Source organism: Hypomesus nipponensis, chromosome 23 (genome assembly GCF_054491055.1).
Source record: "Hypomesus nipponensis isolate SF chromosome 23, ASM5449105v1, whole genome shotgun sequence".
In the NCBI taxonomy this organism is placed as follows: Eukaryota; Metazoa; Chordata; class Actinopteri; order Osmeriformes; family Osmeridae; genus Hypomesus; species Hypomesus nipponensis.
This window is the reverse complement of record NC_140383.1, coordinates 8,491,578-8,502,044: the sequence shown is the minus strand read 5'-3', so window position 1 is coordinate 8,502,044 and position 10,467 is coordinate 8,491,578. Positions and strand designations below refer to the sequence as shown.

The following is a 10,467-nucleotide window of genomic DNA, read 5'->3' as shown; positions in this document are numbered from 1 at the left end:
CTCAAATGCAGCAGAAAAACTGCTAACGAATGATCTCACATCGGGACCAAAATGGAGAACGAACGGTATCGGTTTCTAAATTGTGACAGCATCCGCTCATGCGCAGTCTTGTAAATTGTAGCAATCGGTTGTTATTGTTTCTCGGCAACTGATGTCAGTTTAGGCTACCAAGTAGCAAGTAAGCCATTGTGCAATCCGAAGATCTGAGATACGGAATAAATCACAGCGAAGCTCTCCATACATTAACATAAATGCGATGGGTGCTGGACCGAGCAACGAGGCCGAAAGGGAACCACTTCTCGTCCCTTCACACCCCGAAACGAACACAGAGCCTGTATTTAGCAGAGTATATAGGAGAAGATGGCTGGTTTTGACTCTGTTTTCGTTGTTGGGATTTATGCAAGGGATGGTATGGAACACTTGGGGCCCAATTCAGATTTCTGCGATGCACGCGTACGACTTCACGAAATCTGATATTGCACTCTTGGTTCTGTGGGGTCCAGTGGGATTCGCTCCATGGCTGCTCTTTATGTGGCTGATGGATAAAAAAGGTAAGAAATGTGTTATCACCTGTGTTTTCAGTTTGTGATAGTTTGTTTTGTTGCTGTCAGGAGAGTGGTAGGGGCCATCCGCAATATTTGTACAACATACTTGTATAATAAACATTGCCAACAGTAGGGCAGGTACACTTAATGCTTAGTTTCAGATGGTCTCTTACTTTACCTCATATTATAACATAACTTTGAATTTCTTTTGGGATTGATAAAGTGCTCGATTTAAATGACCTGGTAGTCTATTACCCAACATGTTCAACATTTAAATTTTATTAATAGCTTATATCCAAAGGAACTTAAATATTGCTTTTACAAAGTACAGCAGGAATTCAAGGATCAGAAGAGCGTAGAAACTGACTGGATCTAAGTAGCCTACGCCTTAACAACTGACAAAAGTAGGCTTATAGTAAGAGACAGATGTTCAGTCTTTTGGCCCACAAGAAGCTGCTTAGCCTATGATACAGCAAATACTTTGTCTGTTACATGGCTACTAAAATAGAGAGGTACAGAATAGCATGTTCCTGCAAGAAATACATTTTGTCTACCTTGGTGAAATTTTTCTAGAGGCCAGTCCTCATGAAGTGTTTAAACAATCAAGCTACAAAGCAGCATAGTCAAGCAGAAAGGTCAATGTTTTGGGCAGTAAAAATAAGCCTGAATGTAAGGGAGTTCCACAAACCACTTACAAGTGCGTATTTCAGAGCACTAAACCTGTTCCTCTTTGTCACCTGACTGAAGCAGCTAACACATAGACTAGATAATCAGATGACTGACATAACATCACCATGAGCTGCAACCATAAATGATAAGGGTTTACCAATTAAATCTTATAACAAACCACTCGTACAGCTACAAGGTCATGTGAAACGAGTGTTTTGTGTCCTTTCCATACACAGAGTAATTATAATTTAATGTAATTCGAAAATGAATGGAACACTGTCTTTATGTGAAGTAGGCCTATGGCTGAAGTATTGTATTGAATGACAGTTGCTTCAGTGGAGTTTCTACTTCTTAACAAGTAGTGGAATTCCAGCTGGAGAGTGACAGTCTAAGCCTAGTAAGGACATTAGAATTAGAAAGTCTCCACTAATGATGTTAAGCTGTAGCATTATTTGTTCAATGGGCCCCTTGACACCTGGTTGTAGTAGCCTTGTAGTAGTAGGCTAAACGTTTGGGCTTAATAAAGCACTGTTGCTGGCTCTATTCAGCTAAAATCCATAGATTACCATGTTTCAATAATTGTTTTTACGTTTCCATATGCACATAATTGCTTAATTATTTTTAAATATTAAGAGCTATATTTTCTCTCTGGAAAAACTGAGCTTTTGTTTTCTGGGTATTCTCATACAACCTTTTTACTATTTGACTTTTAGAGTTTAGAGCTACGTAAAACATTCAGAAACCATGCCTTTTATAATAGGTATAGAAATAAGGATCCTTAGCTTGAACTGGCTTCTTGTAACAGTGGATTCTTAAAGATGTCAGGTATGTGGCCAGTTTCCATGCACAGAGATTAAGTTATTAGATGAAAACTATTATGTGTGGTTTAAATAAGGGGACATCTATTGAAAATGGTACAGTCAATGTCTAAAAGAGAAGCTGTTCTTGCTCTGTGGATTGTGTCGGCATGGGAATGTTTAGCACTTAAAGTCATGGAATGTGATGTTGAAACTGTTCAAGAGCCCTTTGAGGTTGGGAACATCTAGCCTACAAATAATGGAAGTAGCGTTTTAGTTTGGTTACTTCCCCAAATGTGTATACTTCTTTTATATACACTTTCTCACTGCTGTCATTGTTTTCATTTTATGTAGAGAAAAAGCCCTAAACTGACATCTTGATGTATCACTTATAGAGACAAAGGTATTTTACATACAAAGACTTCATGCCAAAACCTGCCAATCTCTTCAGAAATAGTCCCTCTCTCCCCTCCCCTTCTCTTCAGAACCAGTTCGAGATGTTGGCTTGGCAGTGGAAACACCAAGTTCTGTGATTACTGACAGTTCCATTAAAAAGTCCAAGGAACTATCATTATACCCTCCCCCAATTCACAAATTCACTTCAAATTAATAACAAAATATTATTGTCCATCTCCAAAGGGGTGAATATTAGTCTTTGACAGAGGCTCAAACAAATAGCCTATTTAAAGTTTTGTTGTTTTTTGGGTTGTTTTTATTTTTATTTCATTTTTTTCTTAACCAACGGCATGTTAAGTCATTACGTTGTATGAAAAATAAGTCTCGAGTTAGGAGAACAAGGAAGTCTACCGAGTTCCCATAAATGCCTATCATGTGTTTGAAACTGAACAAGTACTGTGTTAGTGGCAACTGTCTCTCTTTGGATCCCTCGCTCTGCTAAATGAGGAAGAGGTGTGCTAGCATACGTGTGTGTATTGTGGATATGTCTTCAGTTGAGGAAAGGGATATCATAATGATACTTCAAATTTGACCTCTAACCTGATTTGTCTGTCTTGTTCCACATCTCTGTGCCATGGCTCATATCTCCCCCCTGCCTTTCTCTACTTTTCTCTCCCCATTCAATTTTTTTTTCTGCTATTCATTTATTACCAAATCTTAACCTCCTCTTTCACAACTTTTCTCCTCCACTTCTCTCCTCCACTTCTCTCCACCTCTCCTCCTCTTCTCTCCTCTCCTCCACTTCTCTCCTCCACTTCTCTCCTCTCCTCCACTTCTCTCCTCCACTTCTCTCCTCCTCTCCTCCACTTCTCTCCTCCACTTCTCTCCTCCTCTCCTCTCCTCCTCTCCTCCACTTCTCTCCTCCACTTCTCTCCTCCTCTCCCTCAGGTCTGCGGGCTTCCCTGCTCCTCTCAGCCTTCTTCATGCTGCTGGGGGCGGCTCTACGAAGCGTCCCCCTGGCAGACCAGGCTCTACGACGATGGTAAGGCCCAAGCCATCAGTCTCACCCAACCGCACCGCACCATGCACACTAAAAGCCAATTCATCTGTGGCGTTGTCTACTGCCACAGACACAACTCAAATCGATTTCACACTCTACATGTAGCCACTTTAATGGTGGACAGTGTTGGGATTCATCATTTGTATGGCTAATAGGCTCTGTGCAATTTGAACATGAATACCACCGCAGAAGTCCAAGTTTTTAAGGAGCATAAGAAACTGCATACATAATTTGAATATATAAATTATACTTGGTTTATTTGAAAACTGTTGACTTACAGTCATTTTTTTGAAAGTCTGTATTGAACAATTAAATTAAAGCAGACCTAGCCCTACCTTCTATTCATACTTTCCCAGATTCCCAATGACTGAATCATTCAAAAGGACTGAGGTGCAATGTTTGCGACCAGAGATACCGGCTAGAATTCAATTTAAAATGATGAATTGTAAGGATTTTCTTTTGCTGTCTCTTATCTGCAGAGTTTTTTTTCTTCTCAAACTACCATACTATTTTGTTCAGCACTGAAAAACAGGATATTGAAGCCTGTCTTTGGTCTGTCCTTGAGTTTAGAAGAAAGTGAATGTTCCTTAAGCTTTGTCAAATGGGCAGAGGCTGAAGCGAGGTCATCAAAACAATATTGTGGGCATAAAAAGTAATTTTCTTATTTTTCAATTGTTAATGTTGCGCATAGACTATATCCTCAACCTCAGAATGAGCTTTATTAAGGTAATGTATTGTGGGATGTATTTTGAGGAAGCAAATCATAGACCGCACTAATGAGAACTATGGTATGTTGGGCTTCCTGTTTGCCAAGAGCAGGTAAGAGCTCATTCACCCATAGTGAGTCAATTATATTCATAGCTAACTAATATAACATTCATACTAAAGAGACTGCTTTAATTTGCAGAGAGAGGCAATCATGTTTCCACTGCTGCAGAAATCCTTTTCTCCTAGTTGAATCCACCCCAGAGTTTGCTGTGAAATGCCAACAGTGATAATGTTTACTGCAAAGTATTTCAAACTAATGATACTCAATTGTTCGCTACTACCTATTAACTGGTATAGATAGAAGACCTCAGAGGCAAGATGCAAGGTATTAGGCTGCTTCTCTACCTTCTGTTATGGTAAGTGGAGTCCATAGACAACCTATTTAGGCCAGAACTGACACATCGCAGGTTGAACAGGTCGACCAAGCAGGAGTCACTGGTACACATTACACAACCGTCAAGTCAGTGGCATGTGGGGTCTTTCACCTTGCCAAGATTGTCGTGGGTGTATTCTTTTATAACCAGCATCATGTGAGGAGTCCTCAGTCAAACGCTGGCATCGAGCCTTTAACAAGAGTGGTCTTTGTAGCGGACAGCTTTTTACTGGAGACAAAGATATATTAGAGGCAGTAAGGATCCCCTCCAAGTTTTTCCACCACTCATATAATATCCAATTTCAGCATCTGTGATTTGCTAGGTTCGTAATAAAGTGTGGATGCCTAAAAGTCGCACACTGCAATATAGAGTGTAAGCACTATAATACTGCTGTCTTGCTGGCTCACTCCATTAATCTCTACTACTTTATGGCAAGCCAGCACACACAGCTTACAGCATAGCAGTAGCAAAGAACACTTAGAACAGACTGACCAACAGCATTGGTTTTTCTAGTCTGGCTGGTCAGTATTGACCTTAAAGTAGAGTTTAAATGGTAGTCCTCGTGCTGTTTTGTGTGCAGTATGCGAAAGACTATACAGGGTTAGTAAAATACATGAGTTTGCTGTGTCATCCCATTGTGGATGTGCATTCTAAACTTGATGGTAGATAAGGTAGGACAACAGGGATGCTTGTTGGCTGACTCAACAGCAGTCGTTCAGACACTGTGGCAAACACACTGTTCTCAGAGGTTTAAAGATCCTGAGCAAGCAGGTGTTTACAGTATACTCAACTAGCGAGCTGTTAATGCACCTGACTGTGGTCATAAGATCACAACACCTGGGTTTGGACCCATTGGACCAACCCCAATTACACGCTACATTGTTTATGGGTCCTATTGACCTCCATCGTTAAACAAAAGAGCTTCATCATCAGAGTAGACATTACATTTACATTTAGTCATTTAGCAGACGCTCCATCCAGAGCGACTTACAGTAAGTACAGGGACATTTTTCCCCGAGGCAAGTAGGGTGAAGTGCCTTGCCCAAGGACACAACGTCATTTTGCACGGCCAGCGACCTTCTGATTACTAGCCCGATTCCGTCACCGCTCAGCCACCTGACTCCAACATATAGACCACGTATTTGTTTGAAAAAGCTTGTTCCTACAGTGGCCAGCAGGTGTCCCTCTCTGCATTGTGTGTGCAAGAACCTACTCGTAGAGTGAGTGACTCAAAGCCATCACAGCGTTCTCAGAAGAGGAGGGCTGGATATGTTGACCTCGGCTACGTTTTGGGGGTCCTTCATCGATACGTCCCCTGTTGCACACTGTAATGAAACGCCAACGATGCGAGTGGATGGGTTGAGTGAGTGCTTCGGATGCTACACTCTCGATTCCGTACCCCGAGTAAACAGCGAGGTCCTGCTGCTCCTGTCTTGGACTGACTGGCTCCACAGCTGCACAGTCAGAGGAACAAGTGGCGAGCTCAAGGGCAGCGTAGGGAGCGATCAAACGCACCCTGCCTTTGATTCCCCCCCCCTCCCCTGCTCTGGACTGGTCCGCTGGGGGAGGACGGCTGCGGTTAGCCTGATTTCGAGAGCGTACGGCTCCCCTGACAGGCTGTTGGAGATCAGACCTGGAGGTGTTTCATGGAGAACGAGGGGAAACAATCGTTTCATGTCCGCCAGGCGTTGGTTTTCTTCCATCCTCTCCTCCAGAGGGTGAACTTCTACTTTTAGGTTTGAGCTCATTTATTGGTATCAAGGGGAAATTGGGAGGTTGAAACACCTTCCTGTTGTTTTCAGGGAAGCGTGGAAATGGTTGCTGTTTATGTGTGTGTGTGTGTGTGTGTGTTTGTTTTGGAAGAGCAAAGCCATTATTACTGCAATAGCCACTGATTAGGCATAGCCATGATTATAAAGACTCTTCAATCAAAGCAGGGCACTGCTCAGTGATTCAGATGGATGCAAGTATCTCTTTGATTAAAGCATGTCAGATTTCTCTCTCTCTCTCTCTCTCTCTGTCACTCTGTCTCTCTCTCTCTCTCTCTCTCTCTCTGTCACTCTCTCTCTGTCACTCTGTCTCTCTCTGTCTCTCTGTCTCTCTCTCTCTCTCTGATTGGCTGCTCACAGCCATGATGATGGGAGACTGTGCCAGCCAGGCCTCCATGCAAATGGCATTCGCTATGAATATTGTGTCCCATTGTCAGACAATCTTCAGATAGGATCTGGACTTGCTGGCAGAGTGATACGGCGCTTTCACACTTTGCCAGTCTCTTGGTGATGCCTGGCTTGGTGCAGGGTGAGCTCGCTGTATTATCTCTCTAGGAAGCTGGCTAAGTCTCAGCCACATTGAGATTCTCTCCGACAGCGTTCATCAATACCCATTAAGTTAATCATCTCCCGTATAACTGACTTCTCTCTCCCTCTCCTCCCACTCTTCCTTTCTCTGCCTTCCCAAGACCCCTGAATGATCAAACATAAATAGATCTGTTTCTCTGTATCCCTGCTAATTATTGTATTCAGTTACCAGTCTCTCATCTATAAATACCCTCCATGGTGTCAAGTTACAATCCCCTTAGTCAGTGATGATGATGAGCTCACATGCCATTGGAGCTAAGACTCCTGGGACCTCATTAACCTAGACGCTTAGCCCCTTTACTGATAGTATTGAATCGAAAGTCGGAATATCATCTCCGTAAGGGTCTTTCTGGCGATCAAGACTGGTCTGTTCCCCAGACGAGAAAGTTGAGAGTGAAAGAGAAAGAGAGAGAGAGACGCCCTGAGAGAGAGAGAGAGAGAGAGACAGAGACAGAGAGAGACAGATCAGGAGAGAGACAGATCAGGAGAGAGACAGATCAGGAGAGAAACGTTTCACCGGCAGGGAAAGCGTTGCGTTGACAGGGCGGGAGGGAAAAGGGCTTGGGAAAAACGAGGGGGCGATGGAGGCATGGGAGGAAGAGGCACAGGGTTATGTGTGGGAGGAGGAGTGTTAACAGGCACTTCTGAGGGGTGAGACGCGGAATAGTGACACTTCCATCGATCTGTCTTGCCAGTAATGACAGCTTTTTGTCTCCTGCCCTGCAGTGTGTTTTGCCCTCAGAAAGAGACAAGGGGAGGGGAGAGGCCGGCTCTGAAGCATGGGAAGACAGGGAAAGGTCCTGGACTGCAGTGTAGCTTTCCTAGATAGGGCTAACAGCTGATGCCAATGTTTTAATTAATTAAATCAGGATCAGTTCAGATAAAGCATGTTGTGATTAAGATGGTGGGTGATAAGGTTTCTCTGATAGGCTCTGATATTTGTGGCGGCAGGGAACTCTTTATGTTGTTATTACGTTCTTTGTTCTTGCGTGTTCTAGACTGATCTGTGCTTGGCTGGTCTTTGGATGCGTCAAACTGGTCCGAGCAGGATTTGGATGGTGTGGACCGGATCATTAGCCCTCACTTTGACTCGGAGCTCTGATCTCAGTTCCTTGCTCCTCACATGAGGATAATGCCATCCTTTACCCTAAACAGCTGAACATTCTCCAACCCCCACAGTAGCCAGCAGACCCAAGAGACACTGAACTGTTTCTGGTTTGTGCCAAATAAGTCTGACATGGATAATATATATCATGTATTTTTTTCATTTGTTTGTGTCTGCAGGTTGATCAATGGGGGACAGCTGCTGAATGGTTTAGCCGGTCCAACCATAATGAGTGCCGGGCCCCTGCTCTCGACTACATGGTTCGCTCCGGACCAAAGAGCCACTGCCACTGCTGTGGCCTCATTGGTCAGTTACCTTGGTGCAGCAACATCGTTTGTGGTCGGCCCACTTTTTGTGCCCGCCCCTAATGACACTCTGGTGGTGACCAAAGCCGTGATCCCCACCGATAACGTCATCAGAGACCGCATCCAGCTGGTTTTGTATTCAGGTACGGACTGCAGCCCCGCCTCCCCGCCTGGTAATCGATACCAGATCATTTCTGTATCATGTTCATCCTGTCAACAGTGGGAAATAAGATCTGGTAAAGGTGATGTGACTGCCTAAAGCAAATACCATACTCCCAGGATGTTCATGAGCAATATAAAATAAAATAAAAAATACTCTTGAGACTTTTCTGCTTATCTGATTCAGAAAATACAAGTTTTTACAGGAAAACAGGACAGCATATTGAGGATATGGCTTTCTTTAACCTGAGGGGTATTCTAATTAATTTTCAGAAAAATACGACAAAACATGCAAATTTGTCTTAAAGGAAATTAAACTAAAGGGTGGCATTTACCATACTTAACTGGAGTCCTTGAATTTCCACATTGCAGGACCGTATTATTTTATACCTGCAGCATCAATTATACCTGCAGCATCATTTAATCAAACAAGCATGCCAAATAATTAGACCACGCCTTTCTAAGAGGGTTGGTGTGTGACTGTGTGTTTACCATGGAACAATGACACATTACACAGCTGGTGCTGGCTCTTTTTGGAAAGAGCTTTGACCGTAAGGGATCTGGCACCTCCAAGAAAGATGTGCTGTGATCTGTTGCTCCAGTCAAACGTAGCCAAGTCATGCTAAGTAAGCAACGGGGGGAGGGGGGGGGGGGGGTGGAGCAGCCAGTGGCACCTTTAATTGACTTGCCAAACAGTAACGACTTATATGACCTTGGTTTTCTGGTCTGTTCTGAGTGGGGAAGTGGGCGAAGGGGAAGAGGAGCTGAGTTCTGAAGTGTGCTGTTGACTTTTTACAATGCTGATTGAGTCCAATAATTGCTTAACGAAATAACCCTCTTCTTTGTGTGTGTGTGTGTGTGTGCCTGTGTACGTGTGTCCTTCTCCCGTGGCAGAGTTTGGTGCCATCGCGGTGCTCTTCGCCGCCGTACTGCTGTACTTCCCCTCCCGGCCCCCCCTGCCCCCCAGCGTGGCTGCGGCCAGCCAGCGGCTCAGCTACAGAAGCAGCATCTGCCGACTCCTCAGGTACGCACTCGCACACGAGAAAACACGTGTCCGTCCGGGTCGTCGTGTCGATGGGACTGGCTCACCCGGATTCGACATACTTGTCCTTGAGTCGGGTGAGTTTGGGAAGGTCTGGGAGAGTTGTGGGAGGACTGGATCACAGTCAAGGACTGACTTTGGAGGCGTTGGGAATCTTAATGAAGCGGCCTTGGTGTGTCTGCCACTCACCAGCTGTTCTGGTTATTATCTAACGGGCATCAAAGAAGTATCAGTCTCCCCCAAGATTAATTACCAAGACCATTAGATGCCACTTGCTATCCCCGCTTAATAAATAGATCATCCTCTGTCCTCTCCACGGACTGATTTATTCGACTCGTGCATTTGGAATGGGACATAGGGGGACATTGTCAAGTGTAGATGGGGAAACAACAATGTTTTCTCCTCTCTTCTACTTTCCTCCTCTCCTCTCTCCTCCGCTCTCGCCTCTCCCCCTCCTGGTATCCCGCGGCATGCGTTCGGTCTGCTGGTGTTGGAGGAAAGATTAGACCGAGGGCTGTGTCGGTGGCCCGGGGATGAAGCGCAGCGCTGGGCTTCGCCGGCCATGGATTCGAGGGAGCTTCAAGGGGTTGGCCAGGCGGCTTGTTGAGACCGGGCCCACTGGGCGCCGGCACAGACAGAAAGCCTGAGTCCTGGTCCGTTCGGACTCTTTCTTGATACACATGAAACCAACTCCCTTCGAAGTTTACAGCTCCCGGGGATGGATAATACCAGTAGAGCTGACATAAGCTGGTAAACTTGCTGTCAGTCAGACAAAGACACACACACATGCACGCGCTGGCTGAATCACGTGTTAAGCACACACTGCACAGATTCACATAGTGCTGAAATACACACACACCCTCCGGGCCGGGTTGCGCCCGCTGGGAGTG

The 10,467-nt window shown here is 44.7% G+C and overlaps 1 protein-coding gene across 1 annotated transcript in view; it reads left to right on the top strand.

Moving 5' to 3' along the window:
• Positions 1 to 127: 127 nt before the first annotated feature.
• slc49a4 (solute carrier family 49 member 4) overlaps positions 128 to 10,467 on the top strand; it is a 29,361-nt gene continuing 19,021 nt past the window's right edge. Inside the window, exons 1-4 of the mRNA XM_084689467.1 lie at positions 128 to 551; positions 3,356 to 3,449; positions 8,251 to 8,519; positions 9,430 to 9,559. Coding sequence (XP_084545593.1) covers positions 257 to 551; positions 3,356 to 3,449; positions 8,251 to 8,519; positions 9,430 to 9,559 — 788 coding nt within the window. The 5' untranslated portion in view covers positions 128 to 256. The remainder of the gene's footprint in view (positions 552 to 3,355; positions 3,450 to 8,250; positions 8,520 to 9,429; positions 9,560 to 10,467) is intronic.